Here is a 16394-nt window from a genome sequence, read left to right as displayed (position 1 = left end):
AGAAGCTAAGTAGCAAGGAGGGCCCAAGGGAGGAAGCTTGAATCTCAACAGAAAATAAAATAGATATCTGAAGTAGATGGAGGGAGGGAACTGGACGGGGAGGATAGAGGGTAACTGGGGTAGGAGTCTGGTGGGGAGAGAGCAGGGGTGGGGGAAGTGCCAGGAGAGAGAACACAAATCTCTGGGGGAGCATCTCTGGAATAAGGGAGGCTCCAGGGAGTCTGTGGGGGTACCCCAAACTGAGAGTCATGGCAGTGGAGGTTAAGGAACACTCACCACTTCCTATATCCAAGTGGGACTTCCAGTGGAAGGAAGGGTAGAGCATCTTTTGGATATATACCCAGGGGTGGAATAGCTGGGTCTTGATGTAACACTATTCCTAACTTTCTGAGAAAGCACCAGATATCAGATAGTATTATTGCAATTTTGTAAACAAAATTGTAAGTTCTTCTGACTGAGCAATTGACCTGAAGGCCGGTGACTAGTAGGCAGCAGAGCAAGGTATATAGGTGCAATGGATTTTTATTATGTCAAATTTATAATACAATCTTGTTTTGATTTCAATTAGATAATGATTGTATATTCTTTCACAATGGTAATATCACACATCCTCTTTGAGAAAAGGCAAAATAAAACAGACCTATATATAAATGTTCTTCAGCAAAAAAAAAAATCTTTAATTGACCAGTGCATTCAGCACACCTCACACATTTATCATTTAAAGACTGTAAAATGCTTGTGAGAATCTATATATTTACAGGACAAAAGGACCTGACACTGGTGACACTGGATCAGACCTGACAGAATTCATCCTCCAGGATGCTGAGACGCTGACACAGCTGTTCCAGCATCCTGCATGTTCCAGCCTCAACTGCTTCAATTGCTGATCCTCATAAGAGCCAGCTTCCAGGAGAGCTTTGGAGAAAACTACTGATCTCAATTGGTCCAGTATTTCAGACTGTTCCAAAAAGAACTTTTTTTTTTCTCGAGACAGGGTTTCTCTGTGTAGCCTTGGCTGTCCTGGACTCACTTTGTAGACCAGGCTGGCCTCGAACTCACAGCGATCCGCTTGCCTCTGCCTCCCGAGTGCTGGGATTAAAGGCATGCACCACACACCTGGCTTCCAAACAGAACTTCTATTAAGCCTAAAATTTCTCAATGTTTAGAGACTAGAGCACAAGTGGTATTGCTAGTTTGCTTAACCATTTTTCCCAGTTTTATTTGGACCCCCATAAAGATATTATTTGTCCAAAATCAGCAAGAAGCAGCCTTAAAGAGAGAATGATGCCCCATTTCCCTTAAGCAGGGTTGGGTAGGTTTTGGTTGTTTTCTTGGGCTATGGATGTTTATTTTCATTGGGAGTTGGTTATAAGTTATTATTGGTCTTATTCAGAGAGAAAATGAGCTTGGAATCAGGGATTTCTCTCTTTTCTTTTCCCTTATCTTTCTTTTCTTTTTTTTTTTTCTTTCTTAGGTATGGAGATAGGGGTTGAAAATAAAGAATGAGGAATATAGGAAATATATACAGATGATAAGACAAAAAGTAGGTTATTGAATCTACTCCTCAGTTTAAGGCCTTAATTGTTACACACAAATAAGGTTATTTTTAATTTACTGGTATAGAATTTTTATATTAATCTAAAGTAAATTTAATTTTGTACATTGGTATAGAATTCAGATTTAAGGTTATTCTTCAGAATAGACATATCTCTACTCTAGTATGAGGCATTGTACTCATACAATTCATTTATAACAAAAGATTTGCTCCCAATACATTTAAACTGCTATTGCAGACTGTTGGAGATAATTAAATAATGCAAATTAGTAAATAGTCAATCAGATTCATAGTAATGCCAAATACTAGTCTAAATTATCACAGGAATATACATCCTATTTTAACAGATAGATATGATTCTGTTGATAGATAAGGTAAAAATAGTTAGATACAGTCTTCAAAAACCTCAGAGACCTACAGAATATGACATTTTTAAACATTACTATTTTAAGGATTCTTTGAAAATGAAACATGTCAAGTCCTGGCAACACCCAGCCTACTTCAAAAAAGATGATGCACATCGAAGAACCTTTTTTGTTGTTGTTCATAACCCATTTTTATTGATTTATTCATATTACATCTCAATGATTATCCCATCCCTTGTATCCTCCCATTCCTCCCTCCCTCCCATTTTCCCCTCACTCCCCTCCCCTATGACTGTGACTGAGGGGGACTCCTCCCCCTGTATATGCTCATAGGGTATCAAGTCTCTTCTTGTTAGCCTGGTGGCACTCAGAGGAAAGACAGCAGTCTATCAAGAAGAACCTTCTTATAGAGATGGCTTCAAATGTGGCAAACCATCCAGTAAGCAACAATTTATGCTACAGACAGAATTCTGCCTGAAATGAGCAAGATTGGATGCAGGCTAAGTCACCTTCCAAACTCTGCCAAAACAGGGTAACCAAATCCTCAATAGTTGCTGCTTCACAAATATGTCTGTCAGATGTACTGGGCCAGAAGGCTGAAGATGATTCACCAACATTATAGTGGCTGTTTAGAGTGGCTGTCCAGATAGCTAACTGTCTCAGTCAGTATTTTTTTCATTTTGGAAATTGTTAACTTGCACTTCCTATTTACTCAGGTTTTTAATTTTATTCCTTCTCAAGTTTCTGATGAATTGAAGACCAAATAGTTTAGTTTTACAATTAAGATTAGTTGTTTGGGAGGTTTTTTTTAAAATGCTGATGTATTTTGGTTCTCTGAGAGGCTCTACACATCAGCTAATGGAAACAGACGCAGAGACCCACAACCAAACATTAGCCGGAGCTTGGAGAGTCTTAATGGGAAAGTTGGAAGAAGGATTGAGGGATCTGGAGGTGACAAGAAGACCAACAGAGTCAACCAACCTGGGCCTTTAGGGGCTCGCAGAGACTGAACCAACAACCAAAGAGCATGCATGAGCTAGACCTAGACCCCTGCATATGTAGCAGATGTACAACTTGGTCTTCATGTGCATCCCTCAACAACTGCAATGGGGCCTGCTCCAGACTCTGTTGCCTGCCTGGTGGATCCCAGGCCCCTAACTAGACCAACTTGCTTGGCCTTAGTGGGGGAGGATTCTCCTACTCCTGCAGTGACTTGACATGCCAGGGTGAGTTGGTACCCATGGGGAGACTCCCCTTTCTTGGATAGGAAGGGGAGAAGGTTATGGGAGGAGGGTTTGTATGCAGGGGACTGGGAAGAAAGGACAGGGACTACTATCAGGATGCAAAGTGAAATTTAAAAATAAAAAGAGAAAAAATAATAAAATAACAAACCCAAACCTTATTATGGCTTCCAAGTTTATATGTTTGCATGGTTCAACAGTTACACCATTCTTAACTTGCCCGATCTCATCTGTCATAAATTAGCATGCACCCTGTCTTTAGAAAGTATAAACCTCTCTCAATCCAATACATTCTCTATGGGGCTTAATTTGCTCTCTTTAGATGCTGTAAATCTTTGTTTGCTTGCTTATTTGTTTGTTTGTACTTCCTATCAGCCTGCTATTAAATTCTTTCTTGGCCAACCAAGAGCCTTCCAGATCCCTGGGTCTGATAACATTCTTAAACAGAAACCAAATGTTCTTCTAAGAACTCCCTGGTATGTTTCTTTTTTGAGTGTGTGTGTGCACGTGTGTGTGTGTGTGTGTGTGTGTGTGTGTGTGTGTGTGTGTGTGTGGTGTGTTCAGAGATTAGATGTGATAATTTCTTCCTGGAAAGATATAAACAACATCTGATAAGACACCAAGAACAAACTGAAGAGACAAAAATATAACTCCACCAAAGTCTACTCTGAGGGAGCTGACAAGTTTATTGGACTTATATACACATTATGGGTGAAAGCTTCCTCACCAGAAAAACCTTTACCTTACATGGATTATGGCTTCTAGTATGACAAGACAGGGTTTTTTGTTTTGTTTTGTTTGCTTTTTGTTTTTTATTTTTTGGTTTGATTTTTTTGTTGTTGTTGTTTTGTTTGTTTTGGGGTTTTTTTGCATACTACTTTTTTGTTTTTTTTAATTATTTTATTTTTTACATATACATTTATATTATTACACATATATACAATATATTACCTATAGTAAGAAGAACATGACTCAATGAGGAATTATATAAATGTTACATTCTTGCTGTTTTGGCTATTTTTATTTACCAGCCTTAAAGAAGACATCTTTCCTATCTTTCTGAATGTAAATCAATCTCCATCACATCTTGTCATTTTCAACTTAAAACAGCTATCTAGACCTAAAAACATCTTAACCCCTAAACAACTAAGCTTCACTGTAAAACTAAGCTACCTGGTCTTCAACCTCATCAGAGCTTAAGGAGTAAGCATGATTATCTAAGTATGCCTGCAATAGCACTTTCAAAGTATTGGAAGAAAACCTTCTATTATAATTGAGTTATATGGGTGCAATACCTCATATTAGAATATATATATATATATATATATATATATATGTATATATATATATATATATATATATTGTGTGTGTGTGTGTGAAGAATACTCTTACATTTGAATTCTATACCACTGTATCTAGAATGAAACTTATTTTGCATCTATATACAAAATTCTATACCAGTGAATTAAAAATACCTTGTAAGTGACAATTGAGGTATTAAGTTGAGGAGTAGATTCACTAATCTACTTTTTGTTCTATCTTCCCTATATATTTCTATATTCCCCCTTCTTTCTTTTCAACCAAGACAGGGAGTTTTTGTGTGTTAATCCTTCACCTGCTTTAACAGATGGGTGCTACGGTGGCTTTCAATGCTGTTGTAGCTTCCTTCTTTTACAGTTGCTAACACAACTCTTCCTTCCCAGTCACTCAACCATTTTTAATGTAGATACTGTGGGGAAAGTTTATGATGACTCTTGATTACTTTCCCTCTTGGAAGGCTGAGGTAATTGGGAACAAAAGTCACACGTCATCTTCTGAATCGTCTTGCCCTTCATGATATTTGAGATATTGAGTTTCTGAGAGGCAGGGCTTGCTAAATCTCCACTTAAAGAACCTGAGGAAAAAGAAAACTATCTCTGGTTAGATGGCATCTAAAATTAAACCTTAAAGCAATTTGAATCTAGAATAAAACAAACTCCAGATTATTTGTATAACTGTGGATACAACTCCAAAAGGAAAATAATTTCTAACTTGCTTTGAGCTATTTAAAACTTGTATAAATTAAAGTAAGGTATAAGTAAGCAGATAAAATATGAGCTTTCAATGTTATTGCATTAGAACATAATTTCAGTCATTTCTAAGACAAACAGGAGAATCTATGACCTGTGGCAAGCCCAGATGAAACTGACATATAGTGGAGTTTTCCCATTTAGACCACAACATCCTGTGCATTATAAGAAGATGGCTTTTCCTCCAAAGAAAGAACATGGTGCCATTGTCTTCATTGTAACTGATAACCCATGTTGACTTTAATATGTCAAGTCTGGGCTAGATTTACATTATTCCTTGTACCTTCAAAGAAATACATTTGTAAGCAGGGCACAGATGACACCCATGTACACAATAAACTAGGAAATTCAGAAGAGAGGCAAGATCCTTTCCAGTAGATGGTCAGCCCTAGAATCTACAGGCATATGAGAAGCAGTGATTAAACTCAGTAGGTGATTTAAAAAGAAGAAGAAGAAGAAGAAGAAGAAGAAGAAGAAGAAGAAGAAGAAGAAGAAGAAGAAGAAGAAATGGAGTTGAGAGAAGGATGTGTCTGGAGAGATCTGGAAAGAATTAGAGGTGAAAAGTATGGAAGTAGACCTGGTCAGAGTGCATTATATACACATACAGAATTCTCAAATAATAAATCTGTTTTTAAAGTGCACAGAAGGACCTCCCATCCTATGCTTGTCAGTACTTTGAAACAAATGCAGATGGAGGTTTGAAGAGACTGCTGGTTACAGTTTTCAATACTAGACTGTCTAAAACCTCATGATGGTGAAAGGTCAGCAAGCTCTCTACTTCTGTGATGTCATGAAAAATATTAATATGAACCAGTCAGTTTTTTCCTACATATGACTATCATGAGGGCATTGTGTACTGTGGCCACAGATGTAGAACATACTTCTCATAAACTATAAGGAATATGCAAACAGATATAGCAAATGAAATTACCAAAATTATTCTCACTTTATGAGAAACTTCTCTAAACACCTAAATTTTTATTCTAATTTTCTGCCTTACATGGTCGGATAAAGTTTGGACCTGTCCCTACAGAAGGACTAGGAATCAAACAGATCCCTAGAAGAAAAACAGACAAGGATTGGAATTTTAAGATTAACTTATTTGAGTCTTTTTTTATTCTGAGACAGGGTTTCTCTGTGTAACCTTGGCTGTTCTGGACTCACTTTGTAGACCAGGCTGGCCTCAAACTCACAGAAACCTGCCTGCCTCTGCCTCCTGAGTGCTAGGATTAAAGGCGTGCGCCACCATGCTCAGCCCAACTTAGTTGAGTCTTGATGAATGCAAGTCATTAACTTACCAGGTAATAAGAAGATAATTAATTCCAATGATGATTTGGGCCAATACATAATAACTGCAAAAGCACGTGGCAAGAAGTGCAATGTTGCTGTTATCATACAGGTCCCATACATGATCTCTGTTTTGGGGAAACAGGACAAAACCAGCCTGTGTTTTAAAATAAAAGAAACTATATGACACACAAAATAATCAGACATAGTTATTCAAAGTGCTTGATAACTAGATAGTTGCCAATGTCAGAGACGGCACAGATAAATCATAGTTTCTCTACTAATTTTAGTAGCTCAGACAATATCTACCTAGTCATCTCTCTAAAAATATCTCAAAGGAGTATTAGCCCCTAAATGGGCCATCTTTATTAATCCTCTGATTAGTATGAGTTCCAAGGCCCAGGGAACATTTCAAAAGAGGGACAGAAGTAGTGTAAAAGCCAGTAGATTGGGAATTATGCTGTGAAATGATGTCTTCTGAAATTGACATGGGTGTCCCACTAAAAAATATCAAGAAAGATGTGGTCATACGCCTCAAAACAGCCACAAAATAAAACCAAGAAAAATTCTGGGAAAGATAGTAGATGTTCTCTCCAGGTCCTGAGGTTTCCCGAGGAGCTATTGAGAGTTAGAAGCTACTGGAGAAAGGAAAGTCATTTTCTTTAGAGAGTATGGCCACTGGGTGATTCCCCATGTAGTGAATGATCCTACACTGTGTACATGAGGAAAGCACTAGTTTGACTTAGGCTTCAAGAAAGAGAAGATGTGAGCTGGAAGAGAGATGACTTGAGGAGGTATTCAGAAACTACGAGAGATAAAATGGGAGAATTATATGATGAATTATATGATCATAAATTCACTGTATACATAAATTAAATTCTCATGTATAGAGAAAGTTATTCTGTTATACACAAATGGTCAATAAGCACATGGAAGTTGAACAACATTTTTGGTAATTAGAGAAAAGCAAATTGAAATGGTAATGGGATACCACCTGCTCCTCACTAGAAGAGCAATCATAATAGTAAATTAAAAAATAGCAAATGTTGGTGGGGATGCAGAGGGATTGGAACCCATAAACCTGCAAAATGCAACTGTTAATATGGGAAAAGATTAACAGTTTCTCAAAAAGTAAAATTTTGAATTGCTATATGACCTAACAGTCTACTATTAAGAATGCCTCCAAGTAGTCAAAAGACAATGTGTGGATAAATGTTCATAGTAGCATGATGACTATCCAAATATGAAAAAATGAAGTATAATATATGCAATAGCATGCATGAAGCTTGAAGGTATTATGCTGAGTGAAAATAAGCAGAAAGAGTAGGTCATGTATTGTCCTCTTTTATATAAAATATCCATAATAGATGGGGTTAGAAAACACACTGGACATTAGAAAGGCCTGGGAGCAGAGACAAAGGAGAATGACTGCTAATTGGGTACATGGTTTCTTTGTAGGGATAAGAATGTTTGGGGGATCATTTGAGGTAGTAATATATGACATTACGAATTGACTAAATGCTGCTAAATTTTATTCTTTAAAGTTGTAAGTTATATGAACTTTATCCCAATAAAAATTATAGATGTTTGTTTGACTGATTTCAGATCTCTAGAGTAAAATAAGATATAGAAATTGGGATACTATCATGGATAATTATACAAATGCTACCATTTGTTGACCATGTATCCATTTCAGTGACTTCGAGTTCCTTCTAATGGCTTATTTGGAATTATAACCTTTATCCTGCTTCCTTCATTTCACAAATAATGGAATTTTACCAGAAAATATGCACTTAGTCTGTATAGACTAAAGCCTTAATTTCTTTTCTCCCTTAAATTTCAAATAATCGCCAAGACTCACATTTGCTGCCCTCTCAATAAGGTCTGTGGGGCACCTGAGCAGCTTTAAGCTTGAATCTCTTGCAGCCCCACAGCTGCTTGCTGGCCTAGCCCACCTGGAACATATAGCAGATAGGTAGAACCCTGCCATCTCTAAAAGGACTATAGGGCACTTGAGCAGCTTTGGGTTTGGAAATCTATCAGCCTACTCCTCTCTTGCCTGACTCAACTGGGATACAGACAGGGAACCCAGCTGAGCTGAGTTGGGTGCAGGCTCTAACACCCACTGTCCACCATTTTGAGGAGGCCTCTAGGGAGCCCTAGCAAACAACCTTTGGCTTGGAGCTGTCTTTACTTGCTCCCAACCTGCCTGACCCACATGGGACACAGACAGAAACCTCATTGGAGGAACCTCTAGGTCTGATAACACCAGAGACAATCAGATGCCTAGAGGACAGTGCAAGAAGATACAAGAAAGCTGAAATAGTCCCTTGCATCTTATCAGATCACCATGTATTAAAGCTGGAATTCAACAACAAAAGAAACAACCGAAAGCCTACAAACTCACGCAGACTGAGCAACTTCCTACTCAATGACATCTGGGTAAGGGAGGAAATAAAAAGAGAAATTTAAAAACTTCCTAGAATTCAGTGAAACTGGAGGCACAGAATACCCAAACTTATGGGACACAATGAAAGCAGTGCTAAGAGGAAAATTCATAGCACTAAGTGCCTTAATAAAGAATATGGAAAAATCCCATACTAGCAACTTCACAGCACACCTGAAAGCTCTAGAACAAAAAGAAGCAGACATACCCAAGAGGTGTAGAGGCTAGAAATCATCAAACTCAGGGATGAAATAATAAATTGGAAGCAAAGTAAACAATTCAAAGAATCAATGAAACCAAGAGCTGGTTCTTTGAGAAAAACAAGATAGACAAACTTTTAGCTAAACTAAAAGGCAGAGGGAGAGTATTTAAATCAACAAAATCAAGAATGAAAAGGAAGACATAACAACAGACACTGAGGAAATCCAAAGGATCATCAGGTCTTATTTCAAAAGCCTATACACCACAAAATTTGAAAACCTAAATGAAATGGACAATTTTCTTGATAGCTACCAACTACCAAAATTGAATCAAGATCAGGTAAAAAAAAATTGAATAGTGCTATAACACCTAAGGAAATAAAAGCAGTCATCAGAAGTCTCACAACAACAACAACAACAATAAATAAATTAATTAATTAACAAACAAGCCAAAAACCCTCAGGACCAGATGGATTCAGAGCAGAATTCTACCAGACCTTCAGAGAAGAGCTAATACCAATTCTCTTTCAACTATTCTGCAAAATAGAATCAGAAGGAACATTACCAGACTCATTCTATGAGGACACAGTCACCTTGACACCTAAACCACAGAAAGACTCAACAAGGAAAATTTCAGGCCAATTTCTCTTATGAACATTGATGCAAAAATACTCAATAAAATACTCGCAAACCAAATCCAAGAACACATCAAAACTATCATTCTCCATGGCCAAGTAGCCTTCATCTCAGGCATGCAAGGTGGTTCAATATATGGAAATTCATCAATATAATTAATCATGTAAAGAAACTAAAAGAAGAAAACCACATGATCAACTCCTGAGATGTCAGAAAAGCATTTTACAAAATCCAACATGCATTCGTTTTAAAAGTCCTGGAGAGAGCAGGAATACAAGGCACATACCTAAACATAATTAAGACAATATACAGCAAGCCTATAGCCAGCATCAAACTAAATGGAGGGAAACTTAAATCAATTCCACTGAAATCAGGGACAAGACAAGGCTGTCCACTCTCTCTGTAGCACTTCAATGTAGTATGTGAAGTCCTAGCTAGAGCAATAAGACAACTAAAGGAGATCAAGGAGATACAAATTGGAAAGGAAGAAGGCAAACTATCACTATTCATGGATGGTATGATAGTATACATAAGTATACATAAGATAATATACATAAGACCCCAAAAATTCTATCAAGGAACTCTTACAGCTGATAAACACCTCAGCAAAGTGGCTGGATACAAAATCAACTCAAAAAAACCCTCGCCCTCCTATATACAAATGACAAACAAGCTGAGAAAGAAGTTAGGGAGGCTACACCCTACACAATAGCCACAAATAATATGAAGTATTTTGGTGTAATTCTAACAAAGAAAGTGAAAGACTTGTATGAAAAAAAAAAAACTTCAAATATCTAAAGAAAGAATTTGAAGAAGATTTTGAAGATGGAAAGATCTCCCATGCTCATGGATTGGGAGAATCAACATAGTAAAAATGATCATTTTACCAAAAGCAATCCACAGATTCAGTGCAATTCCCATCAAAATTCCAACACAGTTCTTTACCAACCTTGAAAGATCAATTCTCAACTTCATATGGAGAAACAAAAAAACAGAATAGCTAAAACAATTCTGTACAATAAACGATCTTCTGAATCTCCATCCCAGATCTCAAGTTGTACTATAGAGCAACAGTAATAAAAATAGCATGGCATTGGCATAGAACTAGGCTGGTTGATCAATGTAATTGAATAGAAGACCCAAAAATAAACCCACATACCTATGGACACTGATTTCTGACAAGAAGACAAGATGGAAAAAAGATAGCATCTTCAACAAATGTTGCTGGTCTAACAGGATGGCTACATGTTGAAAAATGCAAATAGACCCATATCTCTCACCCTGCAGGAAACTGAAGTCCCAATGGATTAAAGACCTCAACATAAAATCAGACGCGCTAAATCTGTTAGAAGAAAAAGTGGATAAGAGCCTTGAGCTCATTGGCACAGAACTTCCTGAACAGAACACCAACAGCTCAGGCCCTAAGATCAACCATTGATAAATGGGACCTTATGAAAATGAAATGCTTCTGCAAGGTGAAGGACACTGTCAACAGAACAAAACAACAGCCTACAGACTGGGAAAAGATCTTCACCAACCCTAAATCTGACAGAGCACTAATATCCATAATATGTAAATAACTTAAGAAATTAAACACCACCCAAACAAAATAACCTAATTAAAAAATGGGGTACAGAACTAAACAGAGAATTCTCAACAGAGGAATATCAAATAGCTGAGAAACACTTAAAGAAATTCTCAACATTCCTAGTTATCAGGGAAATGCAACTCAAAATGACTCTGTGATTCCATCTTACACCTATTTGAATGGCTAAGATCAAATATTCAGGTAACAGGACATGCTGGCAAGGATGTAGAGAAAGAGAAACACTACTACACTCCATTGTTGGTGGGAGCTTAAACTTGTACAACCACTTTGGAGATCAATCTGGTGCTTTCTCAGGAAATTGGGAATAATTCTACCTCAAGACCCAGCCATACCACTCCTGGGAATATACCCAAAAGATGCTCCACCACACAACAAGGACATTTGCTCAACTATGTTCATAGCAGCTTTACTCGTAATAATCAGAATGTGGAAACCTATGTGTCCCTCAACTGAATAATGGATGAAGAAACTATGGTACATTTATACACCCGAATGCTATTCAGCTATTAAAAACAAAGAAATCTTGAAATTTTCAGGCAAAGGGATGGAACTAGAAAAGATCATCCCGAGTGAGGTAACCCAGACCCAGAAAGACACGCATGGTATATACTCACTCATAAGTGGATATTGGTCACATAATACAGATAACTATACTACAATACAGAGACTGATACATCAACCAAGGACATGTATGATGTGGACCTAGAACCTCTGCTCAGATGTAGTAGCATAGTCTCCTTGTGGGTCCCACAATGTGGAGAGTAGGGACTACTTTGGACATAGACTCTGGCCACCAAACTTTAATCACTTCCTCCCAGGCAGGGCAGCCTTGCTAGGCTACAGAGGACAGGGTTACAGGCAGTACAGATGAGACTTGATAGGCTGAGATCAAATGTTAGAGGAGGAGGGCTCCCCTTTCTGAGGACTAAGGGAAGGAGGGAGAGGTGATGAAGGTGGAAGGGAAGATCGGGAGGGAATAAGGTAGGGGTATACAATTGGGATGTGATGAACCTAAATTACAGAACAAGCAGGTAACTTATATTGCTAATCCCACTATATGGGAATAGCTCCAAGACTGGCTGAGACATGAATGTCTAGGCATAGACAATGCTTCTGATTGGCTACAGAATCCCTATGAATTATTATTAGATGTCATTCTTCATATGGAACAAATGAAGATTTGCAGATGTCTTTTATCTGCTCATACGAAGAGCAAAGAACCAGCTTTAATTGTTCTGTGCATCACACACACCTTACATATTTATAATTTTATAACTGTAAAATGCTTGTGAGAAATTATATGTTTTCAGAACAAAACAACCAGACACTGATATTGAATCAGGCCTGACAGGATCATTCCTCTCACTATGCTGGACGCTGACATCCTGTAGCCTTCATGTTCCAGCACCAAGTGCTTCAGTTTCTTGTCCTCATCAGAGCAAGACAGCTTCCAAGACACCTTCAAAGAAAGCTTCCAATCCCAATTGGTCCAGTATTTCAGATTGTCCCACACAGGACTCTAGTTAAGCCTGCAATTTCTCAACATTTAGAAACCAGACCACAAATGCTATTTCTAACTTGTTTAACCATTTCCCCAATTTTATTTTGGCCCCTACAAAGGTATTATTTGTCCCAAATCAGCCAGAAGAAACTTTAAGAGAATGACACCCTATTTCCTTTAAGGGGGGTTGGGTAGGTTTTTGGTTGCTTTCTTGGGCTATAGAGGGTTATTTTCAATGGGAGTTGGTTATACATTATTATTTGTCTTATCTAGAGAGAAAACAAGGTTGGACTCAGGAATGTCTCTATTTTCCTTTATCTTCCATTCTTAGGTTTGGAGATAGGGGTTGAAAAGAAAGAAGGGGAAATATAGAAATATATAGGGACGATAGAACAGAAAGTAGATTAGTGAACCTAATCCTCAACTTAATGTCTTAATTGTCACTCACAAGGTTATTTTTAATTCACTGGTACAGAATTTTGTATATAATGGAAAATAAGTTTAATTTTAGATATAGTAGTAAAGAATTCTAATGTAAGATTATTCTTTACACACAATATATATATGTGTGTGTGTGTGTGTGTGTGTGTGTGTGTGTGTGTGTGTACTCTAATATGAGGTATTATACCCATATAACTCAATTATAATAGAAGGTTTACTTCCAATACATTGAAATTGTTATTGCAAGATATTTAGGATAAATAAGTTATACAAGTTAATTGTTATTTGGTCAAATCAATTACTAGTCTATTTTTATCACAAGAATCTTAAGTACAACAGATAAATATGATTCTATAGAAAAATAAGCAAAATGCCCTCGTTTCTACCACAGACAGAATTCTGCCTTTAAAAATGACAAGCTTGGAAGCAGGCAGAGTCGATGGCCAAACTCTGCCAAGACAGGGTAAGCAAGTCCTCAATAGTTCCTGCCTCACAAATATATCTGTCAGATATATTGGGCCAGGAGGCTGAAGATGATGCTCCAATGTTACAGAGAGTTTTGGGTGACTGCTCAGGTAGCAAACTGTCTCTTGTCATCTTCTCATTTAGGAAGCTGCTAACCTGCACCCTCTGTATAATCAGGTAATTAATTTTATTCCTTCTCAAGTCTCTGATGGGGTTGAAAACCAGATAGTTTGGTTTTATAATTAATCTTATAGTTGTTTAGGAGTTAAATTGCTTTTAGTTTTAGATAGATGTTTTAAGTTGTTAATGATGAGGTGTGATAGATATTGATTTACATTCAGAATCTTAGACTCACCAAGATAGGAAAGATATTTTCTTCAAGGCTGCCAAATACAAATAGCCAAAACACTAAGAATGTAACATTTATATAATTCCTGATCGTTTTATGTTTCTTCTTGCTGTAGGTAGTTTATTGTATATATGTGTAATAATATAAATGTATATGTAAAAAATAAAATAATTAATAATAAAAATTCAAATAGTCAGAATTCGTCAGGAGAAACTATGATTTCATTATTTTCCTTTATTACATTGCTCCATGTATTGATTCTCCTTGATAGGAATGAGAACTACAACTTTCATTTCATACATATGATCAAGTGGTATATGCCATGTGCCAGGCAGTTTATCCATATGTATGCATAAGCTCTTTGAAATAATATTTTTTAAGATATATTTATTTATTATGTATACAACACTGTGCCTGCATGTACACCTGCAGGCCAGAAGAGGGCATCAGATCACATCATAGATGGCTGTGAGCTACCACGTGGTTGCTGGGAATTGAACTCAGGACCTCTGGAAGAGCAGACAGTGCTGTTAGCCGCTGAGCCATCTCTCCAGCCTCTTTGAAATAATCTTTAGTCTTAAAAATAACATCAATAAGGAGGTTTTATTATCCCTTCTATTATAAAAGGGGAAGGATCGAACTCAGAAACTTCAATAATATTGGCAATGGTCAAAACCTTCTGAATGGCCCAGACAGTATTCCAAAGTAGGAGTGCCTGGCTTCTTCCTTCTGCCACACTCTCTACCAGCTTCTATTCTTTCCATATTGGTCAATATGGAAGGACAGTGTGCTGAACAACCAGGTCAGTCTGAGCCATATCAGCAGTTGGAATAATCACAGCCAGGAAGGAAGCTGGTCCCATGAAGACATGTTACTTTCTGACCCCCACACATATATTTCCTATACAGTTGGCCACGAGACTGCCTCTCCCTTTCATCTGAGAAATGCTGTCTTATAACTCATGTGAAGTTTAAATACTTTAAATAACCTGACCAAACCATCATGCTGTTCCCTGAGCCTCACTGTCAGGCCAAAGACTCTTCCTGCTCCCCAAGGAGTCCTACCAGCACCGGGAACATCCTGCCAACACCAGGGACAATCAAATGGCTTAAGGCCAGCACAAGAACACAGTCAACAAGAGTCTGCCACCACCACAGCCCAGCTTTCCTACAACAATGAGCACTCAAAATCCTAACAGAGCTGAAGCACAAGAAGATGACCTTAAATCAAATCGAATAAGCAGGACTTCTTTAAATAGGAAATGAATAAATGTAAAGAAATACAGAAAAATACAACCAAACAGGTCAAGTACAAGATAACCATACTATGATTCACTATTCAGCCTAAAGTGCCTACTTCCTATAGCCAAATGGGGCATCCAGTAGACGGAGGGACACACCAACCCACACACCAACCCTTCAACCTGAAATTTGTCCTGACTACAAGATGTGCAGGGATAAAGATGGAGCAGAGATTGAGAGAATAGCCAACCAATGGCTGGCCCAACTTGAGACCCATGAGAGACACGCAACCTCTGACACTATTAGTAATACTCTGCTGTGCTTGCAGACAGGAGTCTAGAATAACTGTCTTCTGAGAGGCTTCATCCAGAAGCTGATAGAAACAAACGTAGAGACTCATGTCCAAACATTAGGAAGGGCTTTAGAAGCCTTGCGGAAGAGTGAGGGGAAGGATTGAGGGAACTGGAGGGGTCAAGGACACTACAAGAAGACCTACAGAGTCAACTAACCTGGGCCCGTAGGGGCTCACAGAGACTGAACCACCAATCAAAGAGTACGCATGTACTAGTCTTAGTCCCTCAACCTATGTAGCAGATGTGCTGCTTGGTCTTCAGGTGGGTCCTCTAAAAATAGGAGCAGGGGCTGTCTCTGACTCTGTTACCTGCCTTTGGAGCTATTTCCCCTAGCTGGGCTGCCTTGGGTGGCTTCAGTGGGAGAGGATACACTTAGTCCTGATAAAACTTGATGGGTCAGGGCGGGTTGGTACACGTATGGCCTCCCTTTCTCTGAGGAGAAGAGCAGGAGTGGAGGGGAGGAGATTTGAGGATGGGACTGAGAGGAAATGAAGGAGGAAGGGCTGCAATTGGGGTGTCAAAGTGAATAAATAAGTTAATAGAAAAAAAAGAGTATCCACCTCCTGGTCTCAACTCATCCAGGATTTTTTTTTCCTTGAGTTCCCATAATATCCTATATGTGGTCTCATTGTCTCC

At 38.1% G+C, this 16394-nt stretch overlaps 1 protein-coding gene across 2 annotated transcripts in view; it reads right to left on the bottom strand.

The window, feature by feature from the left end:
• Nucleotides 1-3792: 3792 nt before the first annotated feature.
• Nucleotides 3793-16394, bottom strand: part of LOC311608677 (transmembrane protein 45A-like) — a 36321-nt gene continuing 23719 nt past the window's right edge. For both annotated transcript variants that reach the window (XM_084801270.1, XM_084801269.1), the window contains exons 6-7: nucleotides 6529-6674; nucleotides 3793-5055 (exon numbers count right to left, since the gene is read on the bottom strand). In XM_084801270.1, the coding sequence (XP_084657396.1) occupies nucleotides 4962-5055; nucleotides 6529-6674 (240 nt within the window). In that variant the 3' untranslated portion in view covers nucleotides 3793-4961. The remainder of the gene's footprint in view (nucleotides 5056-6528; nucleotides 6675-16394) is intronic.

The sequence above is a fragment of the Acomys minous genome (assembly GCF_964271855.1).
Source record: "Acomys minous genome assembly, chromosome: 11".
Lineage (NCBI taxonomy): Eukaryota > Metazoa > Chordata > Mammalia > Rodentia > Muridae > Acomys > Acomys minous.
Note: the sequence above shows the minus strand (reverse complement) of the source record. Positions and strands in the feature narration are given on the sequence as shown.